The sequence below is a fragment of the Notamacropus eugenii genome, chromosome 4 (assembly GCF_028372415.1).
Source record: "Notamacropus eugenii isolate mMacEug1 chromosome 4, mMacEug1.pri_v2, whole genome shotgun sequence".
NCBI lineage: Eukaryota > Metazoa > Chordata > Mammalia > Diprotodontia > Macropodidae > Notamacropus > Notamacropus eugenii.
Genome location: NC_092875.1, coordinates 406,974,033 through 406,995,523, shown reverse-complemented (window position 1 = coordinate 406,995,523; position 21,491 = coordinate 406,974,033). Strand labels below are relative to the sequence as shown.

General features: G+C 37.1%; 2 protein-coding genes across 5 annotated transcripts in view; both read right to left on the bottom strand.

Moving 5' to 3' along the window:
- The window catches only part of DHX29 (DExH-box helicase 29), a 360,925-nt gene that overhangs the window by 171,711 nt on the left and 167,723 nt on the right, over window positions 1-21,491 (bottom strand). The window lies entirely within an intron of this gene.
- Window positions 1-21,491, bottom strand: part of PLPP1 (phospholipid phosphatase 1) — a 119,786-nt gene that overhangs the window by 16,381 nt on the left and 81,914 nt on the right. For all 4 annotated transcript variants that reach the window (XM_072605624.1, XM_072605623.1, XM_072605625.1 and 1 more), the window contains one exon: window positions 978-1,035. In XM_072605624.1, the coding sequence (XP_072461725.1) occupies window positions 978-1,035 (58 nt within the window). The remainder of the gene's footprint in view (window positions 1-977; window positions 1,036-21,491) is intronic.

The window sequence follows — 21,491 nt, the reverse complement described above, 5'->3', positions numbered from 1 at the left end:
TAGTCCTCCGACACCTTCGTCCTGGACTTATGGAAACACTGACATAAAACGTAGAAGTGACCGAAAATGGAGCAAAGGCACAGGCTCAATCAATCAGACCCAAGATTTTGATCCTATTTAATGCCAGGAGATTCAGGGAAAGATGAGGAGTTGAAACTCTTTTAGGTTAATGGAAAATAGCCTAGTAAATATGTCAGAAAGTGGAAGACAGCCCAAAACCTGCTCAAAGTGAAGCAACCAGCAGCTGCCTTTATTTTAAAGCCTTAGTTAGACACCAGACACTCCAGAGGGGGAAGATTTAGCAACTGAGGGGAACAAAACTGGTCTCATAGTTTCCTTTCTAATGAGAAACACGGCATTATATTATCAAGCAAGACAAATCCCCTGAGTCCCATGCTTTATGTTGTTGAAAGAGAGCAGTTGAAAATAATTTTCTTCTATTGCACAGAAGCTACTGTCTCCCTCATCATATTCTAAGGAGCTTCTTATGCTGGAAAAAAAATTCCTAGAGCAAAGGATATCCAAAGGTTCTTGTTGCAATCCATTGGAGACATGTCTGGCTATTGGTTTATAAACCCTGCATTTCAAAAAGGGGACTTGCCCACTTTCCTGATTACCTAGACATCTCCAGAATTTAAAGCTATACCTTGCTTTAATTGCCACCTCTAAGAGCCAGAACAACCTACCTTCAAACCTATCTTTCTTTAACTAAAGCAGAGATTGGTTAAGAGATGGGATATCTCTAACAAATGGCTGGCTGCCTTTTGTCCTGACTTCCTAAATTAAAGTATACCTTGGCCTCTTAATGTCTCGCACTCCAAATCCCTTCATCCTCCATGACCTCAATTCTGTGTGACGGCATCTAAATCCACCAGACTCCAAAGAGAAGCCTGTTAGAAATTTAGGGCTGGGCACATACTGAATGCATTAACTTCATACTGCACAATATATATGACTAAGAAATAGGAAATACTTACTGCGAGGAACAGCATGCAGTACATGGAAAATGAAGAATGTCCGGAATAAAATGATAATCTAGAAAAAAAAAAAAAGAGATGAGAAAAAAGACATTAACTTCCTTTCTTCTACATTAATTCACACATATATTCAGCAACATTTTCATCGCCATAAACAAATGGAAATTGTTTGTTTGTTTAAACTGGACAATCCATGTTATTTACCTTGTCTGATTAAAAGTCAGTTTATGAAAAATCACTTCTTTGGATTCTCCAGTTTCCTCATCTGCAAAGATTAAACTATCTGATCTCACAGGTCCCTTCTATCTCAGAAAAAACTCTGATAACTGTTTGTATCAACAACTTCCTTAAAGAGGAAGATTGCAAGATCTCTAAATCACAGATGAAAAAACCAAAACACTCCTGCATTTTATGATGTCTGCCTCTAAAACTGATCAGAAAAAAAAAGTGAACTAATTCCTTTCTGCGTATTTAACACTGACCTTAAACTAATCAACGTCACAACAAGAAAAGACATCTATTGGAGTCGGTCCCTGCAGATGGGATATAGTTATCTCACCACCAGGCTTACAGGGACCTGGGAACAACTTCTAAAAGCAAGCAGTCCGGCCACCCAGACTGCAGTGATAGTTAGGGGAGCCACTTGATTAAAAGTAAATTAACAAGGCTCACTGGGAAGACAAGTGCTGCAACCTCTCTCTAAGGATCAGGACATATTTGTCTCCTTTGTTCACATAATTTGGTTCTTTGTCCTCCAGAGAGGAGATACAAAGACAAAATAAAAAAATGGCAAAGTGAAATAGTGAGTGACAAAAACTGCACTGGTTTTAAATAAAGAAGACATAGGATCATGCATCTTGTGTCCTAAGGGTACTGACCAGTTCATAATTCTCCTTCCTACTAGTCCAGAACCCAAGAACCTTTCCCAACTCTCCAAAATCTGGCGCTTTTTTGCCTCTGGACTATGAGAGAAACATGACTGGGCTAAGAATTTATACAGGAAATTTCTGGACTGGAATTTTGCCCCCAACAGCTCACAGTGCTCTATGCTCCAGCGTCTCAGAGAAAACGATGTAAATAAACTCACACAAATTATTTAAAATTTCCAGCACACACAAAATTATATAATGAGAACAAAAAACCCAAATCACCAAATGACTCTTACAAAATGCAGCTGAACTGAGCCATGCTCAAGAATCCTAAATCCTATAAAGAAAAATTATTTAAGTGGCATCTGCAGAGCAAAATATTCACTTTTCTAAGGTGAAGGGTATTACACACCAAGGCAATGTGATAAAACTAAATGTTAATGAAAAATTGAGTAATTCTCTATTTGCTGAAAACTCTGCTCCTGAGGCTCACCCCCAAAAATGACAGGAACAAATCTGGGAAATGGAGGTAAAACAAGGGTTCTCTTAATAGTCTATCACTGCACCCCCACTTCCTAGCAAGTGAATTTCTATACCTCATTCTTAAGCATTCGTTCTGCTAACCCAGATATCTCCACTGAACATTTGGAAAATCTGTACATTACTTCTGCAAGCCCAAATAAGTAGACATTTCTCAAGTGGCCAGCCAGTCAGGTGGCATTTATTAAGGGCCCTCTATGGGTCTGGTAAGATGCTAATTTGGAAGGGGGGAAGCTTTTGGGGCACAGTTCCAAATTGCTTTCCTAAATGGGTGGATCAGTTGACAGTTTATTCCACCAAGAGCATCTGTTGTTTTCTGTTTTCCTCCAGCATTTGACATTTTCTTTTTTTTGGTAAAATGGATGTGAGGTGGCATCTCAGAGTTGATTTAATTTGCATTTTTCTAATTATTGGTGATTCAGAACATCTAGCTATTGAAAGGTTGGATTTCTTCCTCAGAAAACTGCCCATTCATATATTTTGACCATTGAGAATGGCTTTTATTCATAGACATTTGAATCAGTTCATAGTTAAATACAGATTTAGAAATGAACCTTTTTAATCTGAGAAACATCATGATTTTTTTCCCACTTACCCACTTCTAACTTTTAGCTGAACTGATCCATGCATAAATTTTTTCATTTCATGTAATAAAAATGGGCCATTTTACCTCCTATGACCCTCTCTCTTAACAGTTCTATAAGCTCTTTGCCTATTCATAAAAAAAAGAAATTACCCATCAGATGTAAGTTAATTTATTTATTTTTAGTTTTCAACACTCATTTCCATAAGTTTTAAGTTTTCTCTGCTCCCCCCTCACCTCTCTCCTTCCCAAGAGGGCATGGAATCTGATATGTTTGTTTTCACATTACTGCTGGGTAATTTCTTCCTTGTTCCTCTAATTTGTGTATGATGACTCCCTTTATTTCTAAGTCATATAATCATTTGTACCTTGTCTTGGTATACGGTGTGAACAACTGGTCTACAACTAGTTTCTGCTTCCCAGTTTTCACAAGTTTTTGTTGGAAAGTGAGTTCTCTGAGTCCTTTCACTTTATCAAACAACAGGTTACTGTTCTCATTTGCTTCTGTGTATCGTATATCTAATCTCCTCCACTGATAAACCTACTTCTTAACCAATACCAAATTATTTGAGGATTAACACTATATAGTATATTTCAAGATCTGATATTGCAAAGCCACTTTTCTTTCCATTGTTTCTTCATTAAATTATCCAATATTTATTATTGATTTATTGCTTCTCAATGAATTTTATTTCATTTTTGGTATGGAAATGAATTTAAGATGCATGTTATTTTTATTATATTGACTCAGACTAGCTATGATTATTTTTATAATTATTTCAGTGAGCATTTGCTTAAAGAATGTTTAGTAAATAATCATGTTCATACAGTTCATATGTGTGCGTGTGTGTGTGTTAAATGTATGTATCTTGGCAGATGGATTCTCAAGTATTTTATATTTTCTGTGGTTATTTTAAATAGAATTACTCATCGTTTCCCACCGGGTTCTGATGGGAATATACAGAAATGCTGGTGATTTATGCAGATTTATTTTATATCCTGCAACTTTGTGGGAGTTCTTGTTTCATTTGTTTTTTTCACTGATTCTTTAAGGTTTTCTAAAAAGATAAAACAAAAAAATCATTATGTTATCTGAAAAAACTGAAAATTTAGTTTCATCTTTTCCTATGCTTATTCCCAAATAAAGATTTTTAAAGGAGAGTGAGACATAAGTATGTTTGCAGACATCTGGGAAACAGCCAGTGACCAAGAGATTGAAACTTAGTGAGAGAGTAGAAATGATAGGAGGTGATGAAATGGATTCACTGGTGCATGCAGAAAGGTTTACTTTGGCAGGGAGAAGTTCCTCTTCACCTGGGAAGAATCTTTTCATACAAATGTGACATTTTGGTTGTTTCCTCCAATTGCAGGTCTTAAAACCTCTTAATACAAGTGGAATACTACATTAACAAATCTGCGGTGGAAGATCTGCCTGAAAACTGATACCAATGCAAACATGGTTTTGTTTGGAACAATACAGGACACAGGTTACCTGGATCAGGAAACAAAACTTTTTATGAGATTTGAAACCAACACATTCCAAAGGCAAAGGGGCAAGTAGCTTCTTATTAAACCATACTCTCTAGTCAGGGCTGCAGAATTTCATGAAGCCAAGAGTCACTGTACTACAACATCTCACCTGGACTGTGTAAGAAACATCAAAAGTGAGACTGACAAGCATACTTTCCAAGTTACTAAGGAAACCGTTTCAACTTGTTATTAACTATCTCGGTGTGGTTCTTTCTACTGTGTTGGAGTCACCGTGTAAACTGATTTCTTGACTCTGCTTTTTTCACTGTGTCAATTCAGATAGGTCTTTCTGTGCTTCCCTAGATTCATCATAAGCACCATTTCTTATAACACAGTAATATTTCATTATGTTCCTGTACCACAACTTATGCCATCCTCTAACCAACAGACATCTACTTTACTGCCATTTCTTTGCTACCAGACAAAGTTCCACGATAAACATTTCGGTACAAATGGGAACTTTCTTCTTATCAATGAGATCCCTTAGGGCATAAGTCTAGTAGTTCAATCTCTGGATCAGAAAAGAATGAACATTTTAGTTGCTATATTTGCCTGATTCCAAAATGTTCATACTGCTTCACAGGGAATGCACTAGAGTGCCTATCTTATCGTAACCCATTCAACATTGCCTCTTCCCATCTTTGTCATCTTTGCCATTTTGGTGGGTATAAAATGAAACCTCAGGCTTGTTTTGATTTGCATTTTTTCTTAACATTCTTATAGGGTTGTCGACAGTAACAGGTAATTTTAATTAAATGAATAAGCAGTGCTTCTTTTGAGAACTGTTTATTCACGCTCTTTAATCCCCTATCTCTTAGGGAATGGTTTTTGGTTTCGATGTACAGACATTTTGGATACCAAACACTTATTTTAGAAATGTGATACAAAAATAAAACATCTTGGTCATTTGGTCACTTCCCTTCTTAACCTAGATGCATTAGTTTTATTTGTGTAGAAATTTTTCAATTTTGTGTTAAGGGCTGTTAGTTGGTACAACGAATCACTGGGCCTGGAGTCACAAAGACCTCAGTTCAAATCCCACCTCAAGTTCTACCATCTGTGTGAACTTGGGCAACTGTCTCAGTTTCCTCATCTGTAAAATGTGGATATAATAACTGTACTTATCTCCCAGAGTAGTTGGATCAAATGAGGTACCATTTGTAAAATGCAAAATGGCTAACACATAGTAGGAGCTATATGAATGCTAGCTGCTGTTAATATTACTACATAATCAAAATAACCTATATAATTTTTTGTAATTGCCTATACCCCTTGTTTGGTTAGTAACACATCATTTAATGGTACTACATATTTAGTGTTCAGGTCAGGTATACATTTAGAATGTACTGAATATGGTATGAGACATTGGCTTTAGCCTAATTTCTGCCAGCTTGCAGTTTTCCCAGATATTTTTTATCATAAGAGTTCTTTACTAAGCAATTCACATTTTGAGATTTACTGAACACTAGGTTACCGAGTTCCACTGTTTGTGATTCTCCCCTTTCTAGTCTGTTTCACTGATCTAATTCTCTAACTTTTAACTAATACCAAATATTTCTGATGACTGCTGCTTGATGATACAGATTGAGTTCTGAAAGTGCTGTTCCCCTTTCATTCTTACCTTATTCTAGGACTTTAGTTTCTCCAAGTGGCTTATTATTTTTATCCAGTTCTGTAAAGTATCCCTTTGATAATTTGACTGGTTAGCATAAAACTGTAGAGTAACATTGGCAGTATAGTCCATTTATAATCATGTTGGCATGTCCAAATCATGAGCACTAAGGATTCCACCAGTGACTGACTGGCTCTTTATTTCATTTAGGAGCACCTTGCAACTGGACCTACACAAGGATTTTATACAATAATGTGATTACTAATGGTTATTGTTTATAGACTGCATAATATCCTGGGCAGTTCTTAACACCCTGTGCCTCCTTCTCCACCTCTCTCCCAATTACAATCAGAGGAAGGAAGTAGAAGAGAGCCAAAAGGGACTAGTGGAAATTTTGTATTTGCTGGTTTGTTTCATTTCTCTTTTACCACAAGTAAAGATTTCACCTACAGGCAAGTCTACTGGCAATAAGCTACTGTGTATTCTACTCAAACGTTCCACAGCACAGTAAAACTTCTCAGAGCTGGCATCTCACTTGTGGTGAGCATGACAACATTCGAATACTGGAGACAGCCATCACATCCTGCCTAACATCACTCCCACCCCCACCCCCAACAATTTTGTCTTCTCCACCAATTAAGAAGCACAAAGATTTTTTTCAGGTTAACACTTCAAAGAATAGTTTATTTGTAAATTTCTTACTTCATTTCATTAAATCATGCTGGCAGCTAATACTCTCTACATGACATGCAAAATGTATTCATATTCATTTATATGGGATAATATGTAGAAAACATGCTGCAAACCTTAAAGCATTATTCTTGTCCTCAATATCCCAATGAAGAATTTATTACTTTTATTTTTTCAAGAACAGGCTACCAAACCAAATAAATCATATTTATTGGTCACCTTGGTGGGATCATAAAGTTTCTCTAAGTCTTAGAATATCCGTACTATAGGACAAAGATACAACCATGCTTTCTAGCATTCACCACAAAAAAAAAGGCAGGGGGGGCTTCTAATCCCATTCCTTCTACTGTGGTTTAGTAGAAGGATAAAATCTGGATAAAAGGAGACAACCGCTAAATATGACAAGCTAAGCCTACATAATCTAGACAAATGTGTTCATTCAGCTGTACTACAACCAGTAATCTTCAGTGACCTAACAAGTGCTTAAGAACGTTTTTACTCCAAAGCTTTCTGATAATAAGTATGCTTCCTACCCACTGCCAGACAGATAATGGATTCAAAGTACAGAAAAATACGTACATTTTCAGACATGGTCAATATGTTAATTTCTTTTGTATGACTATTTGTTACAAGGATGAGTTTTTTAACAGATAGAGTAAATGATTTTTTTTTGAAAAGACAAAAAAAGAATCAATCTTTTAAAAAATAAAGAAAAGGAACATCTGAGGTTGTCTAAAAGTAAGCTATTAGGCATAGGACTTTAGACCAGCAACAATAAGTTAGGGTCCTCTAATTCTTAGTAATACTGTGGAGACAATTAGGTCAAGAGCTTGTGAAGTTAGCAACATGAATATTATCAGTTGGTTAATGTTTAAAAAAAAAAATTTCTTTTGTGGTCCATACTGTAAATGCTTTACAAAGAAGTATCACCTGTTCAAAAGTTGGAATTGCTTTATCTGTTATAAACTGTGTTAAAAATAAATAATAAAAAGAAAGAAGAAAAATAAGTTACCTTCATAATTTTTTTATATTTTATTCAGAACTTGAGAAATAAAAGAAGCATTTCTATAATATAACAGAATTTAAAAAAAGATTACTTGCATGTGATGCTGCAATTCTATTATATATGTTGTTTTTAAATATATATATATTAAAGTGATGTAACTTCCTATATTTCTTTTAATTTGTCCCTCTATCACCCTAGAAATGACTACTATTAGTTACAAATATGTGTGTATGTATTTATGTATGCAGATTTATATACATTTACACATAGATTATATACATACAAATATATGTACATATACATACATATATATGCATAAGTATGCATATATATGTGTGTGAGTCTGTGTGCATGCGTGTGTGTGTAAAGTCATTCTATACATACTTCTATTTATTCGTTCTTTCTCTGGATGCAGACAATGTCTTCCTTCATAGATCCTTTCTAGTTATTTTGAATATTTGTAACAGTCACAATGACTTAGTCACTCAAAGTTGTTCTTAAAATGATCTTGCTGTTAGTTCACACAATGTGCTCTTGGTTATCAAAAAATAAAGGGCTGAATGCACCATCATTGATGATGAAAAATAAAATAAAATAAAAAATAAAGAAGAGAACACAATTAAGTTCACAAAGGAAACAGACAAGCAGGGAAAAACTGCTGAAATATATACAGTATACAAATCACAAACCTAAAATATATACAATAAGCCATATGTAGTTGAAATTGATGGTTTTATATGCCATCTTCTTTTATATTTTTCTTTTATAGGGAAACAGCTATGTTTGTTGGTTTTTGTCAACTTTATAATAAAAGAAAAATTTTTTAAAGATGCAGGCATCAATAAAGAATATTTTAAAAAATAAAAAGTTTGCAATTCCAACTTGCAAACTATGTCCAACTTCTACTGTCTTAGAGCCACACTCAAAAATCAAAAGACTGAAATCCGAGTTTTATTTTAAAAAGTAGAATTTTAGACATTTTGAGCTAGAAAAGGTAGTTCTTCCGCTAACTCCTTTCTTTACAGATGCAGAAAATTGAGTCCACAAAGGTTTCTGAGCTCCTCTCATTACTGGCTGAGCTGGACCTAGTTGTCTTCTCTACATTACTATACTTACCAAAAACCCTGGGATCCATCCACTAGACAGGATACTGTATGCTACACAGAACAATGCTTAGGGCAAACAACTGTTAACATAGCATTTTTATTTAATTTCATTTATGTAAGATATTTCCAGGAGACAGGCTATGATAAGGAGAACAATGAGCGTGATGAAAGAGAGAAGGAACAGACAAACACAAAGAGGGAGAAAATACAGTGTTTTCTCACAAGGCAAAAGCTTAAAATAACAAAAGGAAATGCAACCAAAACTAACTTCTTTTAGAAAGGGTATTCAAAGCAGCATATAACCAAACAGTACGGTAAACTAATCTTATTTCCTTGGACCACCCAGTGATTTTGAGCTATTATTTTAACAGAAGGAAAATCCTGCCATGCAACTCTTTACAACAGCATTATGATGATCTTAACAGACCATCACTGAAAGGAACTTACACTAAACGAATTCTAGTTTAAGCAAGCCATTTTATAAAGACTTTTGTATCTAAAATAGTATCAACTTATCATCTTTTCAATTCATTAATATTAAATCTTGATCAAATCATCTGATTAGCTACTGGGTCCAAAAAGTAATTCAAAGAACCCTAATCCTAAAGGTAAATACAGATCATGGAAACCCTGGAAAATGGGAAACTTTTGGGACTGGAATAAATGGATAAAAAGAATAGAAAAATCCATTGTAAGTACATAAGAGGTGAGGGGAAATCCTGAGTATTTTAAATTCAGTGAACAATTTTAAATATTCAAATGACACAAATGTGTTTTTTTACATTAAAAAAATCATTCTGTGGGTGATGAGTATCTGGAGAGTAGAGTTAGAAAAACAGGAAATAGTAGGAGAGAGATTATTTAAACAGGGTTGATATTTATTTTATCAGTTTCAAGAACTGAGATGACATGGAGACGCACCACCTGATGGAGTAGAAAGAAATCCTGCCAAGACAGTACACGCTACCTACCCTGTCACTTTAAGGAAGGCAAAGATTACTGAAAGGGGGAAAAACACGAGTACCACAGGGAAGTTTTCTTTAGCATAACAAAAAGATCTGTCTTAAAAGTAAAATCATCTTGGCTATATGAGAAAATCAAGGATGCAAGAAGGTGGGGAATAAATCATACAAAAGAAGGATAAAAATGTTGGTCTGTGCAAAGTAGGGGTTTTCCAGATTACATGAAAAGTATTGCAGTATATTAAATCAAATTATTTACTTTATTCATTCATACTGAAAGATATCACGATTCTTATTGTTAAAAAGTGAAAAATTAGAAGATAAAACAGTGAATTTAAATTTTTTTTCTTCTGCCTCTGTAATCTATTTGTAATACTGGGTGTTACAGTTTCCTTAACCTACAGTTTCTTCTAAATACATAATTAACTATATGGGGAAGTGAGGAAGCAGAGAAGGAGTGGAGGGAAGGGGTGAGGGAGAAGTAGAAGGGAAAAGTCAGAGAGAAGGAGAGAAGGGGAAAGGGAGGGAGGAGGAGGGAAGAGGAAAGAGAGGTAGATGGGGAAAAGAGGAGACAAGGGAAGAAGTAGGAAGGAGAGGGAAAAGAAAGAGAGGGAAAGAGGCTGAGGAAAGCAGACGGTAGGGAAGGAGATAGAGAATGAGAGCACTCAAATCCTTTGCACACTACACTCAATTCAACGTAAAAACCACTAAAAGAGCACAGCAAGACCAGTCCCCAGTATAATGTGGAACCTGCTTTACTAGGAAAACAATTTACATAATTCCATCATCTACTTCCGATGCAACTTAACTTTTAATTAATCATGTTTATGAAAGAAAAGGGAAAACTTAAGATTACTGAATGAATTCAACTGACCTCAAGATTCATAACTGAAGGTAGAAATTATCAGGGCCAGGACAGTGGGTGGAAGTTCGGAGAAGAAATGAATCCACAAAAACCAACACAGAAGTGAAATAAGATAAGAAAGGGAAGCTGGTCAGACAAGGTCCACTCTCAGTTCCTACCAGATTAGACTAACTAACCTGTTTGTAAATCATGCAAACACAAAGGATACCTTATTAAAGGTAACATATACCTAAAAGCATAGGAAAGATAAAAAGTTAGATTGATTAAAATATCATAAAGTGTTCTGTTGTACAATTTTATACAGATATAGATTTTAGAAATGTATGAATACATGCATGTATAAACATACAGGAACATTAAAAACAGCTCCTATTATATAATGACATTTATGTATTAACTTCTGTAATACAGCAATAGAACAAGAACCTAACAAATGGAAAGGTCTGTATTCCTTTTTGCAAACTTGTGTCACTAAATGTTATTTTTCTGACTCTGTACTTAAGAAGATAATATAAAGCCTCATTTTAATGCAAGTCTAAGAAATCTGCATTAAAAAGGTATATCCACTCTTGTTCTCTCTCCCACAGTCCTAGACAGAGGGTAGGGAATGCTCAGCAATAGGTATGAACAACCTTTCCAGGTGTACTTAAACACAATTATTTCATTACTTTGACCCCATAAATGAGGTTAATCAATTGAATTTGACATTTATTCTCTTCTGTGTTCTTTCCTCTAACATATATTTATTTGCAGTTCCAATTTTATTAAAGAACCGCATCAGGAAGTAGGGCTTTCTAAGTGCCAATGCTGCATATACCCTTCCTAAAGTCATAGACTGGGTAGGCTGAGGACACTAGCAAAAATGGAGGAGTAGAAAACAGTACAACCTGATCTATCCTACAACTATCCCAACAAAGAAGTGAAAGGGCTCCAGACCAAAGGGACCATGAAATTCAAGGAGAAACCACAACCAGTCAATGATCATGAACGCAAACCACAAGCATGTGAAAAGAGGAGGAACTATGGAACAAGGGTGGGCAGAAGCTGAATTAAGGATAAACCAATTAAGACAGTAGGCAGTCCCACATCGGAAGTAGTTCTCCTACAGCCTGGATCAATGATCCTCAAAGTAGGGTCCCACATTTAGCTCATTGGTCCACACTAGGGGAGAGTCTGAAGTTCTTTTGCTCAAATCCCAGAGAAGATCAAAGATTCACAACACGAGCCACAGACTGGGGCTAGGGAAGAAGTCTGTGTGTGGTGTTCCATACAGCTTGACTGTTCTGAAACTGCAGATATCTTCCAGCTAGCTGACAAGGGTCAAGACCAGCAACTATCTCCTGGAGTTCAAGTTAGGAGCAAGCCTGCAAGCTGTGATGCCCAGACCTAAACTGTAGTCTGGTGTTTGCAAAGTTCACACCAGAAAGGCAGCAATGAAATCATGTCTTGTATCAGACAACTTGGACGCTTTGCTGGTCCCTGGCATGGGCTACTACTGACATCCTTGAAGAACAGAGCAGAAAGAGCTTGGTTCTAATACAACATCCCAATTCAGAAAGTAAAGCTAGAAGAGAATGGGTAAACAAAAAAAAAAAAGGCACCAAAAATAAAGAGCTATTACTTAGCCAGGGACACCGAATACATAAATATGGTCAAAGAGGATAACACCACAATGTCTACAACCAAAGCCTCAAAGAAAGAGGGTATCATGGCCACAGATTCAACTAGAACTATAGGAAGAAATGACACAAGAAATAAAAATTAAAGATACCATAAATGAAATGAGAACTCTAGAAAGAATTTAAAAAAAGAATTGAAAAGATATGGGAAAGATCTGGAAGGATAATTAACAGCTTAGCAGAAAAGGGATATATTCTCACCCAAATAACAGACTCAGTGAAAATCAGAATAGACAAAACAGAAGTTAATGGCTCTATGACACAAAAAAAATATTAAAGTGAAAAGACAAAAAAGGAGGGAAAGGATACTGTAAGACATCTCATATTAAAAACTGACCTGAAGAACAGATCAAGTAGAAATAACTAAGGAATTAATGATTTTTGATCATGACAGACATGATCCAAAAAGAAAAAAAGCCTGCATATCATGTTTTTAAAAATCATTAACAAAACTGCCCATAACTATTAGAACCAAAGGACATAATACAAATGAAATCCTCTAGTCATATCCATAAAGAAATCCAAATATGAAAATACGTTGAAACATCATTGCCAAAATCTAGAGGTTCTAAGTCAAAGAAAAAAAGTACTCAGGAATCATAATCAGGATCACACAAGATTTAGCACTTACTACTATAAAAGAGTGAAAACCTCAGAATACAGTATTCCAGAAGACAATACATAGGGAGTCAATACAGAGTAAACTATCAATAGCCCTAAAGAATATAAACCAAAAAATTTAAGTAAAATATTAGCAAGGAATCTACAGCAACATATTTAAAATATGTACTATCACAATATTGGATTTATGCCAGGAATTAAGGGTTAGTTCAATGTTAGGAAAACTATAAACATAGGAATAACAAGAATAATTATCACGGCAATAAATACAGAAAAGGCTTTTGTTCCCCCTGCCCCAAAATGTATTTCTGTTTAAAAACACTAGAAAACATTGGAATAAATGGGTATTTCCATAGCATAGTTAAGTGCTATCCAAAGGAAAGAGCCAGCACAACTACAGGTCTTTCCAGCAAAATCAGGAGTAAATCAAAGACGTCCAATGTCACCACTACCTTTGATATAGTGTTTATAAAAAGAATCCAAGGGGGTGCCCAAGAAATGCAGAATGGCTTTGGTTGTTCGATTGTCCAACTCATTGGGACTCCATATAGGGTTTTCTCGGCAAAGACACTGGAATGGTTTGGCATTTTCTTCTCCAGCTCATTTTATAGATAAGGAAACTAATGCAAATGGGGTCAAGTGACTTGCCCAGGGTCACACAGGTAGTAAGTGACTGAGTACAACTTTGAACTCCACAAAGATGACTCTTTCTGACTCCAGGCTTGCCACTTTATCTACACAGCTACCAAGTTGCATGGAATACTATTATGCCATTAAAAATGAAAGCTACTGTACCTGAAAAAAAATGGGCCAGTTTCGGGGAAAGCTGAGATTTGTAGGAGCTATTTCAGACCGAAGTGAGCACAGCCAGGAGGGAACAACTAATGAACAACAATACTGTAAGACAATCAACTCTGAAAGAACTTGAATTGACGTACTGGCCAACCACCATTCCAGACAGCCCACGATGGAGCTTTTCACCTGTCTCCAAACAGAGATGTCATGGACTCCAGGTACAGAATGAGACATGCATTTTTGGACGTGGCCATAGCCAACGTGGAAGTTTTTTGTTTGTTTGTTTGTGTGTATTTGTTCAAAAAGGTTTTTTTCTTTTTCCAGTGAGTGGGATGGGGTGCTGGCAGAAGGAGGGAGAAAAAATTAATATTCATTAATTGAAAATAAAATTAAAAAAAAAACTGAGCTGGAGTGGGGAGGCATTGAATGTAATAAGCACCAGAATGCGTGCAATCAGTATCTCCTCTTCCCAGACAGCTCTGAAATGTATTTTTAACAACAAACTAGGGGGAAAGCAAAAGTCTCCATTTCGGAATCAGGTGGTAATCAAAGGTTGTCAGACTGGTGGCACAATGGTTATCTATGCCATTTAAACAACACATACATGCCCTCTGATCTGAGGAATAAACAACTTGAATGTTGAAATCATTTCTTAAAGAGATGACTCAAAACAAATGGACACAAATGTCAAGAGTCCTCATATACACGCTGCCTATGTCTTGTTTTCCATTGCCTAAGTGAAGATTCACTCCTAATTTTTTTAAGTATCTCATTTCAGTCTTTCATAAACCAAAATCCTGAAATTGCCTGTCTTGTACATGAGACGGTTTCCAAAACATTACCTCAATAGCAAAACAGAAGAGAAAATGTTAACCCAATCTGTGCTTCTTGAGCTAAAGCCAGTTATAGTAGCACTGTTAAAAGCTTGCATGCCTAACCATTTAATGTGGGACATGATAGGAATTTGACAGATCTCCTCACTGACCACTAAGCCTGGTGTCCGCTCCTACCAGAACCACCCGTTTGAGAAAAGGAGATTACTCTACAGGCCATGATAGTAAATAAAAAGGGCAGTAAATAAAAGGAGGGCAGGTTACTTTCAATCCCAAACTGGCCTATTCCTTAAGAAGCAGTCAACCTAAGTTCTGATGTGGCTGACTCCGGAACAAAGTATGCCTTTATCACCACCTTTGAACATGAGCCAAAGAGTAGGCCATGGAGATACTAGCCAAAGACAAGGTGATTTCTGTTAAACCCTCTCTCTTGTGTGAGCTGACCAGGCCAATAGGGAAGTCTCCTGCAATTCAACAATTCAAAAGCCAGCTACTACGCAAAAGAATCCTCCAACACACTGGGAATACAAAGGCACAAACAGAACTGTCCCTGACCTCAAGGAATGGCTCAGGGATGAGAAAATGGGGACACAAATAAATATAAGGTAATTTGAAGGAATGAGCACTGACAGCTAGGCTATACACAGTCTATCACACCTGAACCAACTAACTGAGAGAAAAAAATTCTAAGAAGTAGAAGTGATGAGAGCTTGCCTTCTAGGCACGAGCCTGATCAAAACACGCAGATAATAGGAGAGGGAATGCTGAGCTAAGGAGCAAGAGTATTTTGGCTGGCTTTCTCAAAGGGAGCAATGATCAGAGAAGGGTTGGACAGACTTCCTCGTGTCCCAGTAAGGCAGCATGGAGGGCAGTCTGCATCTTTTGGATAAAGCGGGGGACAGAACAGCATGTGTTTCACTCTCTCTCCTTTCTTGAACAGGGATCAGAGTAAGTTATGTCTCCACCTGATGCCTGGTCAGAAGCTCAAAGGAGCCCAAGCTATCTTCCCCAACCTTCTTCGCCTATTCTGCTCTGACCTCTGCTACAAAGCATGCCCAATCTCTCTCTAATGTTTAGGAAGCAGAATTATTCTCCTAAAGAACTTCATGTAAAATAGTGAAGCTACTACAGTTAGCACCACTGTTTTAACCTAAAATATTTTTTGAACGAGTGTTGAAAGTTATTTTTTTAATCACTTGAAACATCTGAACTGTGCTAAAAATACAAAACTCATTAAATAACCCTAATCTTTGAAGAAAATACATATGTGCTTTGGGATTCGGCCTACACAATACTATTGTGCAAATGAAAAAGATTTTCTATGTTACTGAATGGGAATAGGAAGTCTAAATGCCCAACCATTCCCCCAATATTGTTTACAGTATCCCAGCTCACAATACACATCCCAAATCATTAACAAAGGTATTTTTCAGTTTCTCCTCTGCCACACCCTTGTAAGTGTTCATAATCTACAGTGACAAGAAGCTGGTTTTGTTCATATGATATTGACTTACAAAGCTGTAGGGTCAAAATCCAGTAAAGTAGGAAAATATTCAACATTCAGGCTAACCTAATCCAGCATGGGACCATTAAGTCCAGAGGGGCAAAGACTTGAAAGATTATCATCATCATCTTTATATACAACAAATCCTTTCAACCTCAAACATATCTATTGACATGACATTCTCCAGGTCAAAAACAGACAAAAGTGGAACAAGACCCACTTGTGGAACAGAACCACAGCTCTGCTTAGGACAAAGAGCTAACTAAACACAAATTACATGTATGAGTATGTGTTATGTACATATAGAACTGATGAGCTGATTATGTTAAAATCCAAGAAATTTTTAGAAATTTCCAAGCTGAATAGCTGCAAGCTTTATACCTTCGCTGTTACCTTATGCTTTACAAACATGCTAAGTATATCCTACAGGAGAACCTTCACTAGGAGAGGCAGTGTTACTTGGATTCGAAGAGGTACAAATATTTATAAGCAACAGTATTGCTGGTAAGTCACTTATCTGCTTGGACTCAGTTTGTAAAAATCTGTGAAAATCAGCCCAAGTAATAAATACTTGCACTATTTACAAGACTAAGAAAAGAACTTAGAAATTTTAAAGTGTTACTCAAATGAGTTATGAGTATTCACCAGTACGAAAATATCACAATAAACTATCAGGACTAACGTTGACATGAAGGCTTAGAGAGCTTCACTCTCACTAAAATACATTTGAAGTTAGTGATAAATAAGGTGATCTGCCAAAAAACACCCTCTTTCTCTCCTTTTCTTTTCTTTAGCTCACAACCCTTGACATCACCCAATCTCTTCTTTCCTCCAGTCTCTTAAGAAGTGGTGGTCCTTCTTCTGACCAAAACTAATCCTGGAGCCCACTCTCTTCTCAGCCCCATCTTCTCCACCAGACTATCCATACTCTCATTCATATGATATGTGTGTGTATTATGTATGTACATATTCTTTTTCTCTTTCCCTTTATCCCTCTTTTCCTATCTACTGCTTCTGTATCAAAGGTGTGCAAACAACCAAAGTCTTCCCCATCCTTTAAACACAACAAATACACACACACACTTCACCATGCCTTATTATTTCTTCAAGTTACTTTTCTTTCTTAAACAAACTCCATGAGAAATACAACTACACAGAATTTTTTCCCCTCTTCTCATTCTCTTCCAAACCCTTTAGACTCTGCCTTGCAACCTAATCACTCAACTGAAACTGCCCTTTCTTTCCAAAGTCATCAATGATATCTTAATTCTGAAACCTAAGGACCATCTATTATTTCTCATCCTTCAATGGGTCTCATTAACCACCCTGCACTCCTGGAAATTTTCTCCTCTCTGGGAAGTCTTGACACTGCCCTCCCTAGGTTCTCCTTTCACCTAAGTACAGAGTACTTTATTAACTTGCACAGATTTTATTATCATCTCTGTGAAATGACTCCAGGATACACATCCATCCCCAGTCACTCTGCTAATCTCTAAGCCCACAATACAGACTACTTATTTACTGTACATTTCATACTGTATATGCTAGAAACATTGCAAACCAGAACCCAAGAGAACTCCTTATACTTCCCCCCAAATTTAATCTTCCACAAAATCCCCCATTTCTGTACCCCTCTCCTTCCAGTCACCTAGGTTTACAATCACATTCTCATTCATGATTCTCATTCTCTATCACTCACATATCCTGTCTCCACATTATTATTCTTGTCTGACCACTTGTCTACTCACACAACCTCAACTCTAATCCAATAGCTTTCAACTAGACAAAGCATGGTTTCAAGCCATGAAAGATTTTTACATTTTTTTAAAATAAAGTTTTATTGTAGCTGCACAAAAATAGGTAAAGGGTAGAGTGTTTGGTAAGCCCTGAATGAGATTATTGAAATAGCTTCCCAATTATTATCTCTGTGTAAAGTCTATGCCCCTCCATAAATGCCAAATGGATTTTTTAAAAAAAATATCATCCCTTCTTATTAAACTCAACCTGTGCTCTGTGTGTGTGTGTGTGTGTGTGTGTGTGTGTGTGTGTAATCCCTCCAACTACCCCAATACTGAGAAAAGTCTCAAGAACTACAAATATTATCTTTCCATGTAGGAATGTAAACAGTTCAACTTTAGAAAATCCTTTATGCATTCTCTTTCCTGTTTACCTTTTCATGTTTCTCTTGATTCTTCTGTTTCAAAAGTCAAATTTTCTATTCAGTTCTGGTCTTTTCATCAAGAATGCTTGAAAGTCCTCTATTTCATTGAATGACCATTTTTTCCCCTGAAAGTATTATATTCAATTTTGCTGGGTAGGTGATTCTTGGTTTTAATACCAGTTCCTTTGACTTCTGGAATATCATATTCCAAGCCCTTCAGTCCTTTAATGTAGAAGCTGCCAGTTCCTGTGTTATCCTGATTGTATTTCCTCAATATTCAAACTGTTTCTTTCTAGCTTCTTGCAATATTTTCTCCTTGACCTGGGAACTCTGAAATTTGGCTACAATATTCCTAGGAGTTTCTCTTTTCAGGTCTCTTTCAGGAGGTGATCAATGGATTCTTTCAATATTTATTTTGCCCTCTGGTTCTAGAATATCAGGGCAGTTTTCCTTGATAATTTCATGAAAGATGATGTCTAGGCTCTTTTTCTGATCATGGCTTTCAGGTAGTCCCATAATTTTTAAATTGTCTCTCCTGGATCTATTTTTCAGATCAGTTATTTTTCCAATGAGATATTTCATATTACCTTCTATTCTTTCATTCTTTTATTTTTGTTTTCTAATTTCTTGGTTTCTCATAAAGTCATCTTTCTATCTGCTCCATTCTCATTTTTGAAGAACTATTTTCTTCAGTGAGCTTTTGAATCTCCTTTTCCTTTTGACTAATTCTGCTTTTTAAAGCATTTTTCTCCTCATTGGCTTTTTGGACCTCTTTTACCATTTGAGTTAGTCTATTTTTAAAGGTGTTATTTTCTTCAGCATTTTTTTGGGTCTCCTTTAGCAAACTGTTGACTCGCTTTTCAAGCTCTTCCATGGCCTGAGCCTGTCATATTTATTTTGGAGGTAACGGATGCAAAAGCCTTAACTTCCTCTAACAGTATGCATTGTTCTTCCTCATCCAAAAGGATGAAAGAAAATACTTGTTCACCTGGAAAGTAACCTTCCATAGTCTTATATTTTTTCCCTTTTTTTGGGCATTTTTCCAGCCAGTTACTTGACTTCTGAGTCCTCTGTCAAGAGGAGGCTATACTCTGGGGACCTTAAAGTTCTCAGTTCCTCCAAGGTGGCCCAATCAAGAGAGAGGAGTTCACTCCTCTCTTGGCCTGTGCACTGGTCTGGGAGCAACCAAAAACTTTTCTGCCCAGGATCTGAGCATAGTAGAATTCCCTCTCCACAACCACCTCTAGCTTTGCCACATCAGTCCAGCCCAGGATCATGCTCAGGGCTGAGATTCAGATCAGCAGCTCGATTCCCCCAGGGGCTTTAGGTGGAGGGCTCCTCAAATGGACAGTGCAGCTGCTGCCACCACTGCTGCTGCTGCTGCCACCACTGCCACTAGCCTGGGGCTGGGGCTAGGGGAGGACCCTGCTCCCTTCTCACCCTTTGAAAAAGCCCTCTCACTGACCTTTGATGTTTTCTTTGGCGCTTGTTGATTGAGGGATCTGGGAACCTCTGCTGCTGCTGGGAAATCCGCCCCTGAGGCCTGTTGCAGTCCTGTTCCTCCCAGCCTGGCAGACAAGGCTGGGCTAGCTGCACTCTGCTCTGTGTGACAGACCTTTCCTGTCAGCCTTCCAGGTTACCTTTGGCTGGAAATCTCTTTCACTCAGTCGTTCTGTGACTTCTGCTGCTCTAGAATTTGTTGAGAGTCATTTTTTACAGGTATTTTATGAGCTGTGGGGGAAGAGCTAGAGTACGTGCATCTTTCTACTCCAGAAGCTTGGCTCCACCCCCTCAAATGGATTTTTCTAAAGCACATTCCAACTCAAGAACTTTCAGAACCTCTCTATTACCTCCAGGATCAAATATAAACTCCTGTCTTTGGCATTCAAAGCTCTCACAAACAGAACTCAACAAACCTGTCCAGCTCCCCTCCATGCACACCAAAGTCCTGCCAAATTGGCCTTGTAACTGTTTATACAGAGTACTTCATTTCCCATCTCCATGTCTTTGCACTAACTCTCTCCAATGCCTGGAAATGTACCCAGCTTCTAACTGTAGCCACTCAAAATAACCTGTTTCTTTCAAGCCTCATGGCTCAAGTACAACTTTCTTCCTAGGTGACTTTTCCTAGTCCCTCCAGTATCCTTCTATTTAATATTTACCCTTATGCGTATAGGTTGTCTCTTCCATGGAAAATAGTAAATTGTTTTAGGGAAGGGATTGGTTTCATTTTTGCCTTTGTATTCTCAGTACCTGGCACATCAAGAGACTTAATAAATGCTTGCTGACAACTCAATATGGATTCAGTAATACACTTAAGTGTTACAAATTAATAATAAATATCATAGACCTTTCCAGCAGGGAAGATTTTAAACATTCAAAAACTATGGGCCAATGTCACTTGATTTTGTTTTAAAACTAAAATAAGTGTACCAACATATTTTATGTCATTCTGGTTTCTCAGAAACTATTCCTTTGGAACAAATCCTACCACACGGGAAAAACTGCTTATGATCCCTTTGTAATTCTGGGAAAGCCAATGAACTCCTCAGAATTTTTTTTAATGTATAATTTATTAAGGAAATGTTAAATTTCAGTTAGAGGTTAGTAAAAATAAAGATATGCTTGGGTTGTTTTCATCCAAATTTGTTAGACACTTCCCACCTTTAGGAGCCATGAAGGCCCAGCTAAGAAGTTGCCAAGCTCTAGAACTGCAGGTATAATTACATCAAGGTAAAGAGGAATCTAAGAAACAGTGTAGCCCAACACCCTAATTTTAAAGATTAGGAAACAATGGAGCAGGGAGGCCTGGTGATTTGCCCAGGTTTGTGTGTTTGTCCTTCATTGCCAAAGAAGACCATGCCATCAGAGAAATGATGACATGACTTGCACTTGACTTTGTTTTGAGTGAGTGAGGGCTGTGCAGGTCACCGGCCTCACTTCTCCTCCAGAGCCATCTGAAGGATGACTGGAGATGACCCAGGATGTGGCAATTGGGGTTAATTGACTTGCCCAAGGTCACACAGCTAGTGAGTGTCAAGTGTCTGAGGTGAGATTTGAACTCAGGTCCTCCTGACTCCTGCATTGGTGCTCTATCCACTGCACCACCTAGCTGCCCATTTGCCCAGGATTACCCAGGAGGTAAGCATCCCAGATCT